At 45.3% G+C, this 22,123-nt stretch overlaps 1 protein-coding gene across 4 annotated transcripts in view; it reads left to right on the top strand.

Annotated features, from left to right (window-relative positions):
- MAD1L1 (mitotic arrest deficient 1 like 1) overlaps positions 1-22,123 on the top strand; it is a 369,255-nt gene that overhangs the window by 141,399 nt on the left and 205,733 nt on the right. For all 4 annotated transcript variants that reach the window (XR_008468072.1, XM_054212045.1, XM_054212046.1 and 1 more), the window contains exon 12: positions 16,120-16,260. Coding sequence is in view for 3 of the 4 variants with exons in the window: in XM_054212045.1 (XP_054068020.1) it covers positions 16,120-16,260 (141 nt within the window). In the remaining variant the exon portion in view is untranslated. The remainder of the gene's footprint in view (positions 1-16,119; positions 16,261-22,123) is intronic.

Below are 22,123 nucleotides of genomic sequence, written 5' to 3'. Positions count from 1 at the left end.
TCCTGGGAGGTTCTCTCCTATATGCACTGGCCGATCCGGCGTGGGCAATGCCGGTGCAGGTGTGTGCCTGTCCCCGGTGCCGGGGTTTCTGCCACCCTCCAAAAACCGCTACCAGCACTTGTCCCTGGGCCTAAGGTTGTGCAAATATTCCAGAAAACCTTCCCTCGCAGCGGCGTTTGCTGCGGGATGCCGTGCCTCTTGGGCTGCGCTGACGCGCCGAGGAACATCACGCTTATAAATAATGTCAGGTTCTTTATAACACGCCCCTACGGTGTTACAAATAACAGCCGCATCAATCACGTACCGCTCGTTCAAACATTAGAATTTAAAAGGACTTCGGAGATCCCCTGTTTCTTCATGTGGCTGCTGAAAAAGAAATTGCCCTTTGGAGCAGGGGAGGAGTGGCTTTGCCTTTCTCTTTGCCCTTTGTAGCAGTGGGTTAGATTGTCTAATAACGTCAATTCTAAGCTTTTGCAGTATTTTTATTGTAAAAAGTATTCTTTAAGTATGAAATACGTATGTTTGAAGCGCACGCATGTTGAATTTAGGGAAGAATGGTAGTGTTCAACTCAATTTGGTGGCTGATATTAAAGAGGCAATTACATATAATTTGTGAAATAAAGAGAGCAACCTCTGCCGAGGGTGGTACCTGCGGGGTTTGGTGGCGCTTTCGGATCCCAGCTAATAAAAGCGGTGTCTAATACCAGCCTTTGCCTTGTTGGAGCCCCATCAGCATCCCAGCACCCAGACTGGGAGCAACTGGTTGCCTTCTGGGGCCACCGCAGGAGGCAGGGAGAAGATCCCTCTAAAAACCTCATTTGTTATGCTGCTGGCTTTTTGTTTATACTATTAAACTGTTGATAAGGGTGTCTGAATAGGTACGTTCTTGTAGAAGTGCACAAACTTCAGCTGGAGATTAATTCCTTTATTTGCCTCGTGTTCCTCAGAAGCTTTTAAAATTTTGTGTAAACTACTTCTTCTTTTCTTTTGAGGTGAAAACTTCAGAGCTCCCTAGTTTTCAAGCTATTTATTGGTTTCCTGTATTCCTCCGTCATACATGCTGAACTGGCAGTATTTTTTTCTTGCTTTTTCGTCTATCCAAAACCTAAATACAATTATGGTTTCCATTCTGTATCCCCCGAAGAAACAGGTCTTTATACAATCTACGCCACAGCTTTCATGAGGAGGGTTTTTCAGTTAGTACCGTGTTTGTTTTTTAAATTCAAAGCTTTAAGGATCGGTGTCAAATTTTGGGTGTATGGGATAACCTGTGGGATGTGCAAGTACAGGATATTAATAAAATTTGGGGCCTGAGCCAGCATGAGACCACAGATGCTTCTTCCCCGCTTTGATTTCTGGTGTGGCTCTGCGGGTCTCTTGCGTTTTACTTCATGGTGGCTGGCGCTGAGTTTTCAATTACAAAGTTATTTCTTGTCCTTAATCCCCGTCTCGTTCGTTCCTGGCTCTTCTTCCAGTCAGGGCTGGGGAACTCCGTGTGAGCCACGCTACAGTTGTTCCTCTCAGTTTCTGGAGACGAATGGATATTTATTAACCAATGGTAAAAAGTAAGAGGCAAGAGTGAAAAATTACACTAGCGAATACTGCGGAGAAACGTATCTTCAAATATGTAAAGACTGCTCTAGAGGAAAAAGTAATAGATTTTTGCCTAGTATTGTGCTTATAGGCTTAGGAGATCATTTCTGGCAGCTGTTTTCTGTTCTGTTCACCCTTCTGAGGCGCTGCTCCAGCAGCTCAGGGGACAGAGGCTGGTGGACTGTGCTTTGCCCTCTCCTGCCTCCATGGCCATCGCTCCTGGGTGTCCTAGGAGCTGGAGGGAAGCCAAATGAGAGCTGGGAGCCAGCCTGGCCTCGGCGAGCAAGCCTGAGCTGGATGGGATCAATATTTCTCTGGATGGAGCTCTCTGGTGGAGCTCTCTGTACGTGGTCAGTGAGGACATGCCTTTGGGAGACGGCACCTGTTCAGATCATTAGAAGGTACACCTGTATTTCACAGGAACATTGACTGCTTGTACCTTCTGCATCGTGTTTCAGAAGTGCCACTAGAGGATATTACGTGATGATCTACAACAGAGTGTGTTCAGAAATTGAAGACTTCTAAAGATACAGCAATAGTATTTCCTTCACATATACACATCCATTATGTATATCTGGAGCCAATCTGATTCGCTCATGTTCAACTAATAGCTTTTCCCCCAATTTACTTCTTGACTTAAGTGAGTATTAATCATAAACTGTTTCATTAGTAACTGATTTGATTCGGGGGAAAAAGTTGAAAAGATTTGACGCGTGCTGTAAAACTTGCACTGCTTCTTCCCTGGACTTGAGGCAGGTGTTTTGCACAGGGAGTCTTTTGCCTTGATTGTGGAATCTGTTTATGTGTGTGTGTCTGGCATCCGTGATGGGCACAGGGAGACAGAGGCAGAAATTCATCACTCGCTGCTTTTTGGGCGCTTCTGTTCTTACCCTCAATGAGCAGAAGAGTCCTCGTGAATTAGTAATCATGGGCAGCATCTTTGTGGCCGCGCCGACAAAGACAATGCGGCAGTCATGCTTTCTTTTAATGTGCTCGTGTCTGTTGGTATTGGTGAAATAAGTTGGAAAACTAATACTTGCAAGAGAAATAGGAACAGTGTTTTGGCGTAAGCTGAGGAGAGGGATTGTGCAGTGGTCATAAATTCTACCTGAATGATTTGTTCTTGTTGTCTTTTGTCTTCCCTTCATTTCTATACCCACCTTTTTTTGTGCTGGTGGTATCGAGTGATTTTACGTTGATCGTGGCGGCTTTTTTGAAGAACTAAGGTGGACGATAAGGGTGCTGTTAAAGTAATTCAGAATGACTTCTGAGAGAAGGGAACAAGGCAAATAGCAGGATGGCAGCCCTGGGCTTGAGGAGAGCGGAGTTTTATCTGTTCATGAACCTGCTTGGAAGAATCCCGTGGAGTGCGCTCCTGGAGAGAAGGGGATCCAGGAGAGCTGGGGAGCGTGGGGGAGGCAATCTCCAGAGCAGCTTTCACAGCTCAGCTCTTGTGCCAGTCTGGGTCTGTCTGCTGCTGATAATAGACTGTATTGAGAATGGTGTCGTCTAGTGGAGCGTTCGTTGGTAGGATAAAGCTCTATTTGAGAAAGATTGTACAAAGTCAGGAGAGTGCTGGCCAGGTTTATTGTAAGGCACTGAGAAGAGAAAGGCATTTTATTAAATAATATAATGGTATTTCACAAATGGAAGCAGAAGAACCAAATATAGCGACAGATATATGACTTCATTTTAAACTTTTCTTTAAAATTTAGAATAATAAAAATAGCTCTGATAGCATTTCCTGACAGATCACAATGCACTTTTTTCCAGAGATAGGACATATGGTTGGACTTGATGATCCTGAAGGTCTCTTCCAACCAGAATGATTCCATGAAATGTAGCGATGAGTGTTGTATGCTTCAATATTGCTGTGCAAATGCGTCTGTTCTCACCTTTTTGTCTTCTTGAGGACTTGATTGCAAACTAAATATTCTGTAATTCTCCCTCTGGTGGATTGGGTGTCCTTTGGATTGTTTTTCTGGTATGTGGAGTGTAGGAAAGGATAAATTTCAATCTGAATATCTCAAAGTTATCCAGAATGTTCTGTGTCAGGGGTGTTTTGCTGTATGGAAGTAGGAATTAATCTTCATCACTAACTGTCTGCTCTTTGCCAGCTCTTTCCCTGATGTTACATGGCAGGGAGAGACTTCTTCCCTCTGTTTCTACGTCTTTCTTTTTGACAGTAATTTCTGTGATTATGCCATATTCTGCTCACTTTGATGAAGTTCTGCCCGGCAGTAGAAAAGCCGATAGTCCCTTTTGTTCTGTAATACCTGGCAGTTCATCAGTGTGAAAGCAAACCAGTGGTTTTACTTTGCAACAAACTAGATTTTTTGATACTGTGGTTCTGCTCTTTATTGCTCTGTGGTTTTGTTGAAAATAAATAGGAATGTACAAAATTTTGTGGTCAAATTTTAATTAGAGACTGATGAATGTGTTTGTTTCATTCATTCTCTCTCAGATGTATATGATGAACACAATTCCGAAGTAACGTTTTTCTTCTGGTAAACTGATTTTTCCACTTGTTTTTAATGAAGCCTGAGTTCAGTGCTTCACGTTTTGTTTAATGGTTTGAGCATAACATCCGTGATGTCAGCGCAGTTTGGAGGGAAGATTTTGTTGACTTAATATTGCAGAGGCAGTGGAGGGAGAACAAAGAAAGGAACGTCGTTTTGTCTGCGTGAATTAACCATCACTCTGGTGACACTGTAAAAGGAAGGTGTTTGCTGAGTGGCAGCTAATACAATGTAGGCTATCTTAAGGTAATAGTTTAATTTCTGAAATTTGGGGAAATCTGTATATGCGGCTGTTGTCCCAAGGGCCGGAGTTGGTTCTTACGTGTAGACATGCATCCTCTTCTCCTTCACTCTCTACCAGGTGTGCTTGAAGAGGTTATTCCCTACTGCGTTCCCAAACAGCAAATCGCTGGGCTTTTCCCATCCCCTGGCTCAGCAGCTTTTGGGAGAGCATTTTCTCCTGCTTCTCTGGTGATCGGCCAAGCCCTCTGAAGTTGTTGAGCAGTAGGTGTTTGCCAACCGGTGTAGCTGCCACAGTGTGCAGTTATGGGGTCTTCACACCCGGGGACGTGCTGGTGGAGCGGGGTCTGTGGGTAACTTGTGTGTGAAAGAGTTTGATGGGCAGGAGACCATAGAATCATAGAATGGTTTGGGTTGGAAGGGACCTTAAAGACCATCTAATTCCAGCCCTCCTGCCCTGGGCAGGGACACCTCCCACCAGCCCAGGTTGCTCCGAGCCCTGTCCAACCTGGCCTTGAACCCCTCCAGGGATGGGGCAGCCACAGCTTCTCTGGACAACCTGGGCCAAGGGCTCATCTACCTCATAAGGACAAATTTCTTCCTAGTATCTAACCTAAATCTGCCCTCTTCCAGTTTGAAGCCATTACCCCTCATCCTATCGCTACATGCCCTTGTAAAAAGTCCCTCTCCAGCTTTCTTGTAGGCCCCCTTCAGATACTGGCAGTCTGCTACAAGGTCTCCCCGGAGCCTTCTCTTCTCCAGGCTGAACGCCCCCAACTCTCTCAGCCTGTCCTCACAGCAGAGGGGCTCCAGTCCTCACAGCATCTTTGTGGCGTCCTCTGGACCCGCTCCAAGCTGGGCTCTCACCAGAGCAGAGTAGAGGGCGGAATCACCTCCCTCGACCTGCTGGTGTTGGGATCATGAGCTCTTTAGCCAGCCAGGAGCTGGTGAGGGTGTACCCCTACTCACAGAGAGCAGTGGGGAAGGGACCAGTGGCTTGCGGTGCATCTTCACTCTTCCTCTTTGTTTATACCTCGTCAACCCAGTTCAGCTGAGGATGCTGCAGGATGACAGCAGCAGTCGGAAATGGGTGATGAGAACGTGAAAGACCGGGAAAGCAGTTATGCTGAAAAACTGTGAAGATTGGACTTGTTTACCTTAAAAAGTTGTTGAATAAGAGGTGACAAGTTGAAAGTGAATGAATGGTTTAGAGAAGTTATTTGGGAGCTGTTGTTTTCCCTGTCTCTGCAATGCAAGAACAAAGGTGTTCAATGAAGCTGAAAGGTGGCAAATTAAAAACTGATAAAAGAAAATACATTTTCAAGCAATGAAAGAAGCAATGGGATTCATTACCATCAGAAAACTGGCAAGGTCAGGAATTTATCAGGGTTGAAAAAGATACTGGGTATTTATATGATCAATAAAAATACCCAAAGGAGTTGTCAGTGAGAGCTTGTTTTTCAGAAGTATTTATTAAATGTCATTTGTTGGAGTTGGGAAGCCTAAGGTGAAGATACGACTGGAATGGTGGTGAAGCACCATAATCTTGTATCTGCCTGATAAGGTCCTTGTACCTGGCTCTGAAGCATCCGATTTTGTTCTTTGCCATATCGGGGTCTCAAGAGGAAGGGGATCCCAGGCACAGAGGGGTCGATGGAAGAACACCGTTTGTGAGGTTCCCTGCGCGTTCTCTGCGGGATTCGAGTGCCAGCATGTGAGAAACCTCTGCTGGAGAAGCAGCCATCCAGATCACCAAGGTGGTACATTTTCTTTTTTAAATGCAGAAAACTCTTGGAGAAGTGCAGTTCACAAGGTTGTAGAGCAGCCGAGCTTCGTGGTGTTTACTTGCTGTCTGAGAGCAAACCCTGAAGACGGCTCCTGGTGAGGTTAATGAGACATGTTGTGTGGGTGTTGTCTGAACTATGCTCTGGGTTGAGAGAATAAACTAATCTTAAAAAAAAGCCAAGGAGGTGTTGCTTGGCGCGGTTTGTGTTTTTAACCTTTTTAGTTGGCTTATATACTTGAAGTTTTAAAGTGATTGTTCATTCACATTTTCCAAGGGTGCAAGTTACAACGTGTAACCTACATCGTATGGGTATCGTGAAACTTGTGTTCTGTAATGTGAAAATAGTATTTTGACCACATCCAAGTAAATCTTACTTCGAAGTAATGACTTATTGTTGCTTTGCACTATTGGGTGTGATTAAATAAGCTATCCCTTAAGCCAGCCCAGTCTTACTGTTGGGAGCAAGGTTTGGGTGGGAAATGACCCTTTATGATTATTATTATTTTTGTGTATTCTTTTTGCCTTATAGATGTCTTAAGTAGTGTGGAAGTTGCACACTGTGCCTCCTGTACTTAACAAATGGCGTTATGGTTTTTGGTAAACAGCATTGGTGCTGAGCAGGCCCTGGATGGGGTACTGTATGGGTGGGCTCTTTGGGGTTTTTACCCCCTGTGTTCTGCATCAGGGTGGATCAATGAATACCGGGGGCTTCTGGGCAGTTCCCTAGCAGTTATGGGACAGTAATTGAAGGAAATTTCTAACAGTTGTTATAGGTAAGTGAAAACATTTGAACCCCAATGGGTAGTGGGCAGAAAGGCCTTTTGTTTAGATGCATTCATAGAATCACAGAATAGTTTGGGTTGGAAGGGACCTTTAAAGGCCATCTAGTCCAACCCCCTGCCATGAGCAGGGACATCTTCAATTAGACCAGGTTGCTCAGAGCCCCGTCCAGCCTGGCCTAGAATGTTTCCAGGGATGGGGCATCTCCCACCTCTCTGGGCAGCCTGGGCCAGCGTCTCATCACCTCATTTACCCTCACAGTAAAAATTTCATTATATCTAGTCTAAATCTCTCCTCTTTCAGTTTAAAGCCATTATGCCTCATCCTATTGCGACAGGCCTTGCTAAAAAGCTTGCCAGCCCTGTGGCTTGCAAATTTCATGAGACCCGATGTGATGATTTGCAGTGCAGGTGCTGTGGGTGTCTGTCTGTGGGCGTCACGTGTGGTGAGGTGCACGTTACTCAACTTCCTTGCCCGGGACAGTCCTGTCGCAGCACATACGCAGGCAGATGTTCAATCTTCTCTGCTCTGTGTCCGCTTCCGAAGGATGAGTCGCCGAGCTGCGAGGGGAAGGAGCTGGGTCCGCTCTGCCCGCGGGAATCCTTTAAGGGCAACACAGATATGCTCTGGGCCACCGGGGAGATAGGGTGATGTATGATTTCTGAAACTCTTATTGAAGTCGCTGATCTTTTATACCCTGGAGGCAGTAGAGGGAATGATTTATGAATTAAGTAAAATATGGGAAATTATTAATAATGTTCTAATAAAGCATTCAGCTGAGGTGTATTCTGAAGCATTACCTAAAAGCGCTTTTTCTTTACCATTTTCAAAAAGCCACAGCTACCACATTTCTCGAGGTGTTGACACGTTGTAAGGGGACCAAGAATTTACTTCTCAAGTTCAGTGGAATGTGCTGTGTTGAGCTGATGGGATGAACTCAGGTCTCTGATTTTTCTGTTTGAGATTTGCCCTCCTGCGTCGGTCCTGCTTTACCCTGAACACCTCAGGAGCAGAGCCCGGACGGTGCTGCGATTCCTCCTCCTTGCTTTTTGCAGAGACAACTGCACTGGCTTAGAGCACAGTTCAGTTTACTTTTTGCCCAAGTTAATGATATTTAAGTGGTTAAAACAGGAGGAAACTGGCTGTTAAGAGATTTAGAGGCCAATATCTGGGTTACTTAGTAGGCAGGCGGAAAAAGAAATCTGAGGGTAAGGAATGAACATAGGGCTGAATTTTTATGTGCTGTAGACACTGGCAGAATAGAAGAACCTGATGCACCCTCACAAAAACTTTCTTTTCAGGGATAAATAAGGCATTGTCTTTTTTTTTCTCTACCTTTTTTTTTTTGAATGGATGAATAATATAATAGTTTTGTATTGCCAGTACGTAAGGATGAATACATCGCCTTGTCAGTTATATGCCTTCCCTCTGCCAGCGATGGTGATCTAGTGGCTAGGCTGAAGAAGGTACGGTATTACTTCTTTTTTTTTTTTTTAAAGAAATGACTGGTTTTCAAATATGAACTGTGCCCAGGGTGTCAGGCGGCGAGTGGCCCTGTGCTGAGGCAGGTGAATACGGCAGCTTCGCCCTTGTGCGAGATTGCCACTGCCTGCAGGGGGACTACGAGAAATGGTAGAAAGAGGAGGGTTTTTTTTTGAATGAAGAGATGAAAAATACACGGAGAGAGAAAAACGAGCTTGTGCTAGAGATAGGCAGTGGCGAGCGTTCCGCTAGAAGGGAGTTAAATGAAGAAAAATCATAAAATTATTTCACGGCAGCAGGAGGTTAGGAAACATAACTAAACATGTTAAACTCGCTGTGAAGCAAGAGGACCCCAGGGGTATTTTAGTCAGATAATATTTAGTTGGCTGCAGTGTCAGTTGTATGATTGCTTGTCAGCTGGCATATGGATGTGCTATAAGCAAAATGAGGCTTTTAGAGACCATGCACGATTTTCCTAAGGATAGTAAGCAAGGGATTTATCAGAAACAGATTAAAAGAGTTACAGTGGATTTATTGGCTCTGGTCCGTTGCCAGGATAGAAGGCAAGCTGAGCCCTCTGCAGAGGAGCGCTGGAGGTGAGGGACAAGAGCTTGAAAGGAAGGACTGTAAATCGGGGGGAAAACGTATGGAATAGAAGAGTATATAAGATACACGGGTATTTGTAAGTGTGCGTTGAAAGCTGCCTGCTGAATGTTTGCCAAAGGAGCAGTCAGATTGCAGAGTCTCTCCAAAATTTGAGGAGTGATGGTTGGGAAGCTAAAGAGTGCCTCTTGTTCTGGCACCTAAAATTAGCCTTTGCTCGTTGTTCTCAGCTCTCTGCCTGGTTGTGTCCTCTCCTCACCGCGCTTTCCCCGGTGGCTTTCTCCAGACTTCCAACCTTGGGTGGAAAGTTGGTGCTCGACCTTAATGATACGGTACCTTTTCTAGCAAGAAAATGGGTCCGTTATGAGAGTATCAGAAAAAACATTGAAAACCATCAGTTGTGAAGAAATGATAGGAGAGAAGGGGATGTTTTATTCCTGGTTTGCTGCGTGCTTGTGGTTACGGAGTACATCAGTCTTTCTGACCTCTCTGCCACCTACTCAGGTTGGATGGAGATACTTGGACTTATAAAGAATAAATATTTTATTTTTGTTGGAGAAGCCTTATTTGTAGGGCGCAATACGTCTGAAGGGCTTCTTGATAGGTTAAATCCATCTTTAGGTTCCTGTGATAGCCTTATGTTGGCTTGAGGGGCAAAAATTCAAGCAGAGGGTTGATCTATAGAAAATCACATTCAAGAGGTAAGAATATTTTGAAAAACTATTCTCTAACATTCTTCTTGTCAGTGCAAGGGTAGTGCAATCTGCTGGATGTTTTTATTTTTATGGAGTTAACAGGCTTTTTTGTAAATGCTGTTTTAATTGAGGTCTTGAGTAGAAAGTCAATGGTGTGTATATACATATGTGTCTGCAGTCAGTTCTAATTTGTAAAGTAATGTGAAAATAGGTCAGCCACAGAGAGAAATGTTGGGAAATGGCTGTAGCTGAGAAGGAAGCTATTTGGAGGTTTGGGAATAGAAAATTTTGGTTTAAAGATGATTAGTACAAAAGCTAAGGGTGGTAAGAGAAGGGGGAACCATTTGCCCTCTGGTGATAGTAGATGCTGCTGTAGACAAGGAAAACTTGAAAAGTTTCTGGTAATTTGGTTTTTGCTGGGTTTTTTTTGGTGTAGGACTCTTTTTTTGTCTGTTCTGAAAGAGTGGATTAGCTCTCGTTAGCCGTGCCTCAAGAAGGTCAGGAGCTGAGGGGCTGGAGCTCCCTTAGACGCGTTCCCGTAATAGCAAAGACTGACCGAATGTGCCTTTAGCCACAGCTCTGCCCTCCGGCCCCCGTTTCTTGGGCCTTGTCACTTTGCTTTGACTTTCCCCCCCTGTTTTCTGTAAGGCAATGGGATGGGAACATAGTCTTTGAAGAGAGAAGCCTAATTGCCAAGTAAGGCTTAGCAACGTATCAATTCCATATCCATTCCTCCAGCCATCGGATCGGGGCAGAACCTGTGAATTGTCAGTAGCCCTGGCTGACGCTTTTCCGGGGTGTGCGGGGCAGCCGCCCGCATCCCGACGTGCGGGAGGTGGGATGCGCATGTGTCCTCTGAAGGAGGTGCAGACGGGGCTTTGGGAAGGGGTGGATGCCAACCACCGCAGGGGGCTGCGGGGCCCCACATCGCGCAGGGCTCCCTGCTTTCCTTTCAGCAGTTTCATCGCCTCGATACAAATTCATTTCTCTAAATTACAGAGATGTTGTTGAATTGTAATCCTCCTCTTTGATAAACACATCACTGAAGTTGAGATTTATCACATTTATTGTTTGCCTTTATTCAGTAGACAAGTTACCTGTCAGAGAAGGAAATTAGGCTGGTTTGATATTATTCATATTAAGGCTCAGTTGATTGTTTCTTGTCCCTAATTCTTCTCTAGCTGCTTGCAATTTGATTGTTAATGTTTTCTTCAAGTATTTTTATGAGATACCAAAATGTTGCAGTGATTTATAATTGCCTGAGTCTGTATCTCCTCATCCATCCTTCTTTTAAAAGGTTGGCTCTGTTCCTCCATCCTATTTTCGGGGCCTGTCCTGCCATTTGTGAGTTCATCATAGTTGCTCGTGGACCGGAGATTCCTGTGACTAATTTTTGAAGTATCCTAAGGTTGTAGTTTTTCCATCGATCCTGACACAGTCTGATATATTTCAGTATTCCTCAGTTATTCCTGGCTATATTTTGGTTTATGTTCCCGCACCTCACACTGCTAATTTTACTGATGTTAAACATCTGGTCAAGCCCCAGTTACCGTCTCCCTTGTTCTCTGTGTGTATTTGTATCGCTTAAAGCAAGAAAGCAAAGACCTCTCTTACACAGCCATCTTTCTCTTTTATTTGTTTTTTTTTTTTTTTTTATAAGGAATAGTTAGCTAAATTATACCTGATTGCAAATAGCATCTGTTTGATGTTGAAGCTCCATATTCTTTCTTCAGTCTTGAAATTTTCTCTTATTATGACTAATTTGGAGTTAGGAGTCTGGAGAGGAAGAGGAGGGGGAGATCTTGCCACTGATTTCCTATAATGAAGCGGTCTATTAACATTCTCCAAAAATTATCATTAAGTAAAAAAAAAAAGCTCATCTAACGCTAGGAACAGGAATATTTCTGTACCATCAAGAAAGGGGAATATCATTATGATTCCACTTTACAAAGTCTGTCTCCTCTGCCAGGCTCTAACCCGTGCAGAAGGGAGAGCGCGAGTGAGCCCTGCCTTTGGGTTGGGGATTAATAGTTGGAGTTCATTCGTGTGGAAACAAAGCAGATTTTACTGTGACGAGAATCCGTCATTAAAAAGCCATTATCGGAAGGGACCGGCACAATTCCTGCTCTTTCATTGCTAATGACAAAACAATCTGTTCTTTAAAAAAACCACAACCCTATATTTTCTTTCAGAGAATGGTGCAGGAGACTTAGCAGAACAGAAGCCGGGTGACGAGAGGCAGTTGAAAGATTTATTGATCAATAAACCAGACAATTACAGCTTGTTTATAAAAGGGAAAAAAACCCAACCAAACCTGGGGCCTGCGAGCAACACCGAGACTCTAATAATGATAACTCTGGCATCCAGCTTGAAACGATAAAAGTCAATAGGAAGATATAGGATTTCAATAAAATTATGACACTAGATAAACTTTACCCCAGGAACAAATTTTCCCTGGGTGTGTGACTGACTTCAGTTAGATTTGTAACTTTAATTTCTTTCTTATTGATTTTTTTTCTTTTCTTCAACTAATTAGAAAGTCTGTGGTGAATTGTGTGTATGTATGTTTGAGGAGGGGCTAACGAGCAGCAAGAGGAGCAGGCCCTGAGTTGATACGTATGTATATACGGTCTGCTGGCTTTCTAAATTTCTTTTTGGCTATATATATTTACTCCTCAGTTGCTTCCAATACACAGCTGGGAGTCACTCTCCTTCTCGGTGGGCAGATATCTGAAGCTGCCGCGGGCTGCCCTTGGAGTGGTGCTTCGGTGCCCTGGGGGCTGTCGGTAGGGATGAGGAGGGTGATGCTGATGGTGCTTATGTGGACAATTCTCAGGTCTTCCCCTAAAATGAAGCCAGAAGTCCTGGAGGAGCCCACCTGAAATACTGGTGTTTCTAAACCTCTCTGGCGTGTGAATTCCCTTAGTTTGGAGGTACTCGCCAGCCAGGTTGAATTTTGGCTTTGCATAGAGGGAATAGAGGAGCCGGTGGGAGGACTGGAGAGAAGCTTTATCTTGGGGATGGCATTTTGCGAAGGTGCCATCCTCTACTTCCCCGTAGCAGATTTTCATGGGATTAGCTCTAGTTTGTGATTTTCCTTTTAGGTATTTGTGCAATAGTAGGAGGCATATTCTTTTGGCGAATTGGCTGTTGCTGGCAGAAGGAAGGGAAATGGTTCAACCTTTGAAAAAATCCCAGTTCTTCCCCTTTTTCAAACTTGCATCTCCTCAAACACCAGAGTTTGCTGTGGGGCATTAATTTTCTAGGTTTGTAATGAACATCAAAACCAATTATTCTTTTAGGGCTTGTTTAGAGTAAGCTCATTTCTGTTCTGGTGCTGATTTGAAGCTGGTCAAGGTACAGAGCACCTGGGAGTGCGGGTGTAAGGTCCGTGGTGAGTCTGCAGAGGTGCCCTGTGCTGGGGAAATTTTGGAAATTCCCAGAGGGACGGCTTCTTAGTAATTGCGATGAATGCGCTCCTGATAGAAAGCAGGAAAGTGGAGGTGTTGGAAGAAGGTTAGAGAGGGCATGTGAAAGTCCCTGGGGAGGTTCTTGATGGGGTTTGGGGAGTATCCTGTTGTGTGGGATGAGGAGATATTGCAGCAATTACTAAATTAGTGTTACATTTTAGAGAATCGTTTTAGACAGAGGACTTCTCAACAAGAACTTCTGTTTCCTGCCAAACTAACAAGATCTTTAGGAGGGAGGGAAAAGCTTCCAGTAAGTGCTCTTGATGGGGAGGAATTTGGAAAATGGAGCTGGGGACCACTTGTTGGAAGCTGAGAATTGGTTTCATTACAGTATTAATATTTAGAAATAATTAAAAAAGAGAACTAAAATCCAGAATCAAGCATTTAATTGTATCGCCCTTTATTTCAGCTTTCAAGCACCTTTCCCCCCCTCCCGCCATACAGCTTGTGTTGTATTTACTGCCCATGGGCTTTTTTTCTTGAGAAGTTTACTCTTCCTTTAAGAGAAGGGCTTTGAAGGGCAAGGTCTGTAGTTGATTTTAGGGGAGAGACAGCCCGTCGGGATGTCCTGCTCCCATGCAATTTTCCCATCCTAACATGAAAGCAGAAGTTTGTCCTCCTTGCAGCTGAAGAGCTCGGGGAACTGCTGGGATCTTGCTGGGAATGATTCGAGTGACCTAATATTCAGCAGTTAATTGGAAACCAAGTGTGATGGGAATTGCCGGGGGTCCTGTTTGCTGTCGAAAAAATGCTGAGGATTTTGGGACTGCCCTGCTGTAATGGAGAGAACATCACAGTGGTAAATTATCACATCGATGAAAGGTGCTTAGTAGAAAATTAGGATAGCAGAGCAGTTAGGAGTACGGAGGATGCTGTAATTGCAGGTGTAATTGCAACAACATGCAAGGATCAAACCTTTGCTAAATGTTCTCTTCTGTGCTCTAGACAACGATCCTGCAATAAATGGGGAAAGAAAGCTGTCTCCTGAGCAAAGGCAGGCTGCCTTATGGAGAGTGCACTGGGCAGACTGGGAGACGTCTATGCTAAGGGGGAGGAGGAGGATGGAGCCACCCTGTACTGCTGCCTTCCTGCTAAACGAGTTCATGAGGAGGCCGGCGCGGTGTGTCTGGGTTTGGGTTTTGTCCTTCTGCAGTCACATGGAAGCATTTCCTTTCATATGCCTGTCAGACTAAAAATTCTTTCTAAATTGTGACAAAACTGTACTTTCCTTGGAAGAGTGTTTCTCTTCACCCAGACCTGAGCAAGGAGCTAGTAACAGCTTCTAGTAGTGTTTATGTTAAAACCTGTTTTTCTTTATTATTTTATTATCTCTGTTCCTTCAGCCTCAGGCTGTGCTTTGGCCTTGAGGTCCTTTACCTGCTGACCGCCGCCGCCGTCTTGGCTGACCTTTCAAGCCGTGACATGCTCCGAACACACGCTGCACCTCTGGCAGTGCCCCTCCTCTTGTTTTCACACCTTGAATTTGAATGTTCCTTCCCTTCTCCACACGTACACTCGCTATCCATGTTCAGTCTCTGACCTTTAGATTTTGAAGGAGGAGGTAACCTTTGTATGAGGCTTGAGCAGTTACCATCACCTATCTAAAATACAGCCTGTTTTGCCGGAGGGTGAGGGAGAAGGACATTTGTTCCTCCCCTGGCAATTCCTGCTTTCCCCGAGAGAGCAGGATCCCAGCGAAGCATCTCAGCGTGGCCAGGCTGGCTTTGTGCCGCGCTCCTGGCTGGGTGGAGTGGCAGCGGCCTGGTCTGGATGCGAACTACGCCGCCATAAAGCTGAGTGATCTTCTAATAATATTTTGGGGTTTTGCGGGGGCAGAATTCACACGAGAGAACAGGTTTGTGCAGAGCACTCAAGCGGTTCTGTAAGAGGGCGAGGTAGCAATAAAGGCGGGCAGCACTGTAAGATTTCCACGGAGTTTTTGCTCTTTGGATTCATGCCGGGGCCTTTGCCGCTTCGACCCCCGTCTGTAGCCTCGCAAACATCAAAGTTGTTCTTCCATGTAGTCAAAAGATAAAACGCTTCATCAGCTGGCTGATCCCTGGATGCATGTTGCACTGTAAACGGTAATCTCCTTAAAACACACCCGACTTTTGGGGATTTGCAGCCTTTTGTCCCCATTCTCCTTCTCCACCAGTGCTTTGGAAGGAGGCGTTAGGTCTGAAGTTGGGAAGGTGGCAGGAGACGCTTCCACAGGGGCCCCCACAAAAAGTTTTCCCTTTAGCTTTCGGCCCAAGCTTTGTACTTGGGAGTGAGAATGCTCTCGGGGAGGGGAGAGGGATCCTTCTTTTTGTCTTTCTCTGCAAATGCTTGCTTATAATTGCCAGCAAAGAGTGAGCCAAACACATTGTCTGCAAGATGTTAACCTCTGAAAAAATATTTATTGTAAACACCGAGTGTTGCGGTGTTTAGGGAGTGATAAGTCACATACCATTTAGAGGATATTTGCTCTCAGCCACTTTGTTCGTTGTCAAATCTGTTTCATTTCTGTTGTGACAATTCTGTTCCTTCATTGCTGGAACTCTTTGGCAGGAAAAATGTCAAGTACTACACTAAATATTTTGCTGCAGAAACCCATTCAGCCATGTTGAATGAGAACAGTGTCTCCAAAAAGAAGGCAGACTCTGTTTGCACTTGCCATCTGCTTGTTAGAGTGTGTGCATGTTGCTTTCCTGCAAGGGTTGTGTGATTTCATATACAAGAGACAGTCCAATTTCTGAGTTTTCAGAGCAGCAACATTTATTTTATTAGAACTGTGTGTCCGTGTCTGTGCCTTGATGCTGATATGAAGACGATGAGTGCGTATCCATCAGGGTTTCTTTGCCATATAAAAGAACAATGGGTAAAATTGTCAAATATTGCTGTGGGCGGCCTCTCCTCGGAGTGAGGTGGGGAGCTTTATCCCTAAAGGTGGTTTCTGTTCTTCCTGACAGGAGCGGGATGGGATGCGAGCAATTCTGGAGTCGTATGACAGCGAGCTGACCCCTTCGGAGCACTCGCCCCAGCTGAGCCGGCGCATGCGAGAGGCTGAGGAGATGGTGCAGAAGCTGCACGCTCATAACACGGAGCTGGAGGTAATAAAGAAGCATCATCCTCTAACCCCGGGGGGGAAGTAGTTGAGACCTGTAAGATTGAATTGCCTAGTGGTGGGATCTGCTCTCACAGAAAACAGATTTGCAAAATTCAAACTTCAAAATTCCAGGATCAATAAGACCCACAAGTTATTATTCTGCGCCTGAAGCCGGCGGAAGCCGAGAATAATCATCTTTGGGTGGGAAGAATCCGCTTTGTGTTAGGCGTAGCTGTACGGCGCGGCTGGGGTGACAGCCAGTCCCTGCGGGGTGCAGGGCTGTGTAAGGGGACAATGAAACGGAGCAAGCGTGGTGTCCTCTCAGAGGTCCAGTCGAAGTGATTCGCTACCCGGCATGTGTAGCAAGGTCTTCCGCACACAGTGTGAGTGAGTGTGTGTTTGTAAGAGCTTTACTTTGAGGGTTGAAGAGGTAAAGTACGTCTCTGCTGTTAATTCTTCACTTGGCACTGGGCCTGAAAACCCCAGAATGCCAGTGACTCTCTTAAACGCTTTTTACTAGGTTTTCTCTAAGAAAAAACATTCTTTCTGAAGATAGAAGTATTTCTTGAAGGAATCCTTATATTATTTTTAGTTCTCTTTTTGAAAACTTGCAATCTGAAACGTGTCTGTGATGAGGTAAGTGTTAACATGCGTTTGCCACGTAGTTCCCTCTTCGCTGTTGTACTTTGTCATAGTGGAATGGGCTTTATGGTCATGACTTCAAATATTTGGAATATGTCTGTGATCTTAAAGCTTGGCAGTTTTATTACATAGGCTTTACAGTAATCCTAAGTATGTGAGTTTTCCTTTCTTCCCGTCTGGTTCCACCATCATATAGATTTATAGATGCCATAATTCAGACGGAGTGAAACTTGTAGAAACTGATGCTGCTCGGTTCGTGTTCAAGCCGTAGAGTGGATTGTCCCACTGTGCACAAACCTCTTTGTTGCTTCTGGCATCCTCAAAAATGCCCTTTCCTTGTGTTGGTGGTGGGGACTTCAGTCAGTCAATGCTGGCTCCAGGGACCTTCAAAGCCTTAGCAAGCAGAGCAGCGTAGTGTGGTGAAGATCACTCTCATGGCATAGCTCCCCTCCATCCCTGTTTCCCAGAAAAGGAATTCTGTGAAGTTTTGGGGAAGTTGATAGAGAAGTTAGCTGGTAACAGCAGATGAAATGTAAATGTGCCCGAATTTATCTGTCTCGGAGTGTTTCTCCGTGTTGTCTTTTGATCACCATATTGCTTACCACCAAACAGAGCAGGATTAGACGATGCTGACATAAAGTGATAGGCGGCTGTTTTATCCTGCTTTCTTCGTTGTTTCCAACAGTGGCTCTGGGTTGTTGGAGGGAGATTTCCGGAATTGTTTCACTGAAGATTTCAAATGTGCGTGGTGTCTTTGGGCAATAGAAAATTACCCTTTTCTTCTTCAGGTGAAAGCATGGAAGAGTGTGGGAAACAATTGCTACACCCCTTTATTTATAGAAAACAAATTATAAGTTTGCTTTTGTGGGTATGGATTAAGGGCTGCATGGAAAATTTCAGAAAGGATCTGTGTTCTCTGGAGGTTTGTTTAGTGTGATGTCAGCCTTTAAGTCTTTCAAAGACTTTACTAGAAGCAGGATTCAAAGACGTGATATTCCCCTTGTAAAGTAAAATTTTACGCTTCACTTGGTTGTGTGTTTGCCTTTCTGACTGCAACGTTGACTGCTGAATCCCATCTATTCTGGAATTTTGGGGGAAAGTTTTTTGTTCTAGTAAAAATCTGAAAACTGGAAAGGGAAATTGAGGTAGAGGCAGGACTCCTGGTGTCTCATCATCAGGAGCAGCAGCTGTAATCAACTGCCTGTAGATCAAAGAACTGGTCGATAGCAGCTATTAATAACTTCTAACATAATGCTCTGCTCCCTCCCAGCTCTGCTGAGCCTCTGTACAAATTTTAGAGATGTTGACACCTGCATGACTCATCTCACAAACAGAGGAGATGGCAGGAGTGAGGCACCTTGGAGCCTTGGTTCTTCCCGAGATGTGGGAGAAACGGTCTCTCATGGGGGGGAGTCGGGGAGAGAAGGAAAAAGGGAACTTCACACCGTTGACGTCTAAGTGCGGCAGAAGGGTTGGGGCACCCCAGGAGCCCCTGGCGTGGTGGGTTGGGAGGGCAGCACGCGACCGGCTTGTAGAGTAGCACAGAAGAGTGAGAAGAGCCCGTCCGTGAGCATCGGGCGTGTGGCAGCAAAGCAACAAGGTGCACAGCTTTTCTGATGGGAGCCCGGGGAGGTCTGGGGGCGCTGCAAAGAGACAGGCTGGTGGAGCCCAGCTGCAGAGGCCAGGCTGACATGATTCCTTTTTGCTAGGCTAAGTTGGTTAAAGTGTGGAAAACAATTAAGATCACTGGTTAACCGAGGATATACCAGTGCAGGTAAGCACAGCTGTGCCCGCAGAGCGCTCCGGGCAGCTCGGCGTGCGCGGGGATCGCCGCGCGGTTGGTACAGGACCAGCCCTTGCCCCGTCCCTGGGCACTGCACCACTGCGTCTCCGCTGGGAGGCTGCACCCATCGCTGCGCTCCACCAGCATCTGGGGCTTAAAAACGCCTCTAAGGCAAACGCATCCTCTTGCATTACATTTTGTAGCTTCTACCTTTCAACTTTTTTCATAAACCTTAAAATTCACACCATTTCTCTCCTCCCTGATTCGTTTTGTCACAGTTTTTTTTTTTTTTTACTTTTTTGCTACTGAGTACTTAATTTACCAAAATCTCTTTCTACGCTCCCTAGTAGAGAGCTCTTTGATACTTTTCTTTTTCTTTCTGGCTGCCCTAATCTGTTACCAGCAGCCCCACCTCTGAACACGCCACAGAGGGGAAAAAGTGATGTTCTTAACAGGGGGTTTTCTGTACTCTAAAAATGGAGATTTTCCCAGCAGCGCTCTGTGAGGCAGGAAGCTCTCTGGTGAGGACGGAGTGATCGCAGTAGGAAAGAGGAGGAAGCTGCATGGGACTAGGAAGATTTTGGTCCAAGGCAACCACTTGTAATTCATTGAGGAGATGAGGTCTCTGATAAGTCCTTTGCTTGATGTACAAATGGAGGTGGGAAGCTGTTTAAAAGAACACGGGGAATGAGAGAGGAGTGTGTAAGCCCTGGAGGGTTGTGTGTGAGTGGTTTATTAATGGATGGTGGGAGGATGGATTTAGGTGGTACACGGAGTCGTGTCCCACTCCCTCCTTCCCGGCCCTCGCTGGGCAGGACGGCTGCTGGGGGTGAGCGCTGCTGCCTCTGCGTCGCAGCCAGCACCTGGGTGACGGGCTCCTTTCCAGAGCCTGAAACACAGAAGGATGCTCGCTTTCATCCCGGATCACTTCAGACACGCCATGTCGCTGTGTAAGAACTAGTCCTATCGGAGCCTGATGGGGCAGAGGACTTGGAAGGCAAAGAAAGGCTGATGGGGAACTTTTAAAACCCCCTTCCTTGATGACCAATGAGAAAAGCTGGATGTCTAACGCATGGACATGCAAACATGTCATCTCTTCTGGGACTGGAAATGACTGCTGTGTCCTCCCCAGGACTGCTTGCCCCAGCCCGAGCCCCTGCTGCACGATGTCCGTCTGGCCGGAGAGGTTCGAGAAAGCACTTTGCGGAGCATTGATGGTAAAGCAGGGGGGAGATGCAAAAAGAAACGCCGTCTGAAATGGTGGCTGGAAAAGCAAGCAGGCTGTGTCAGCCTATTTCACGTGGTTAATGAGGTGTCACTCACCATCTTTTTAAAAGTGTGTTTTGGAACTGAAGAGGGAATGTGTTTGTCCCTGGCCAGCCTGCTATAAATACTTCAAGTAGACAGAACTGTAGCCATATTTATATCACGGCATGAATTTTTGTTTTGATACTGGTGATATTAACGGTTTTCTTGCCAAGCTGGATTAACTTTTACTGCCTTATCTCCCATTACTTCTAACTTCAAGGTAAATATGACAAAACAAGAAGCTTCTGTGCATGCAGCAGCTACTGCGAAAAAGCTCTGATGTGGAGTTTAGTGTTTGAAAAGTTAAATCCAGCTGCACAAAAGAGAAATCATCATAAATATAACTCCATTAATAGCGATTTTATTACAACACACTTGGCTCCATATGAAACTTTAATGAAGAGAGATTTGCAAGGAAGGCTCATGCTGACACCTTCAATGGTCTCCAGCATTTTTTACATTGAGAGATTTACACTGTCTGTGAGCACCATATGTACTCTAATCAGTTAATTATGAGTCTGACAGTTTCAGCACATGCAATGCCATATGTTCTGTGTTTTTGTTCCACCACGGGCATTACTGGTGACCTCGAAACTCATTGACCAAATATCGTCACCTTATCTGCACCTGATAACTGCGGCGCATCTGCTGGCAGTGAAAATTGGGCATTGCTGATTCTTGTGATGTTAGTCACAAATCTGCTCCTTGCAAAGGCAGTTACTTAGCAGTCACCCCAGTGTTTAAAGTGCTTAAAATTTACGTGCAGATGCAATACAATGTTTATTTGAGCAGTTAACAGTTCCTCCTTGTCTCTTGCCCAGCTTTCCCCATCAGTGCTTTTCCACTTTTTTTACCTTCTGTGTTTTTCTCTCTTTGATCCACGCTTTGTATTTATCTTGCTTTATCCCTCCTCTGACGAATTTCCTCTCCCCCTCAAAGCTAGATTGCCTCTTTACGTAGCAGAAGGGGTTTCTGTGATGATGGGAACTTTACAGAGAAATTTCCTCCCATCTGTGCAAGGTACGGAAGAGTTTGTTTGAATTTTCAGGTTTCTGCTGCCTGCTTTCTTCACCTCTCTGCTGCCATCCCACCTTCGTGCACTGTTTTTTTCTCAGTGACAACTGTAAGAAGCAGTGAGAAGATTACTCTGCTCGCTTCGGATGTCCATAAGGAGCAAATCAGAGTCACTAGAGCTTTCCTGCCACTCCAGAATGGCATATGTTTCACTTGCCCGGACTTCTGCTGTCATTGTAGCATCTTATCTGTGACTCATGCAGGAGAAAACAGGCTGTCTCTGGAGGTGATGCTAATGCGCTCCATGCATCAGCTCCCACTGATTGCTGAAGCAGTCACAGGGCTGGACATCATCTTCTGACAAAGCAAACACCTTGTCGAAATAGCATTTTGAACCTGAAGGCTTTGGCATCTCTTGGCAGACTCCAGCCTTCCCGAGAACCGCTGCCGGTCCTTTGCCTTTCTTCTCCTTTCTGAAGGAGAGTCAGTCAGGCTGCGCGTCCTCCTGCGGTCCTGCAAAATGGATTATCTCGGGTTCTCTCTTCTTGCCCGCGTTTCATCTTCCTTCAGACCCCAGTGACCTTATCAAGTCAGGGAGCCATTGGTTTCCCCCCCTCCCTGTTCCACCTGCCGGGGGCTGTGTTTGGGGACGGCACCTTGCAAATAACCCTCACATAAATGAGGAAGCCAAGTCACGGAGGGGCTTAATGATTTGTTAAAGGTGACAGTCCCTGCTCTGTGGCAGAAGAGTGCCTCTTAAAACTGGTTGCTGCTGCAGCAGAGCCTGTCTCTGCATATCTGAGATGTTTTGTTTGGTGAAACTAGATTTTACAACTCAATTACTATTATTGTTTTTGAGGAGATTCCCCATTTTTGGATCTGTCCTGAAGGTTAGTAATTGATGGAGAGAAGTAGTCCCCGGCACTGCCTTATACTGGAGATATTCTGCACAAACCAGCATTGTTGTCACTACAGGTAGATTTTTTGCAGCTATTTTTAGTGTGTGGATGCTCTGACAGTTTAAGAATGGCTTTAACTCAGCAGTTCCTAGGGACCGCAAGCCTCCATTATTTTTAAGAAGTGAGAATGTCTGGGCACCAACTTGCATAGAGTAAATTAA

The sequence above is a fragment of the Rissa tridactyla genome, chromosome 8 (assembly GCF_028500815.1).
Source record: "Rissa tridactyla isolate bRisTri1 chromosome 8, bRisTri1.patW.cur.20221130, whole genome shotgun sequence".
NCBI lineage: Eukaryota > Metazoa > Chordata > Aves > Charadriiformes > Laridae > Rissa > Rissa tridactyla.
Note: the sequence above shows the minus strand (reverse complement) of the source record. Positions and strands in the feature narration are given on the sequence as shown.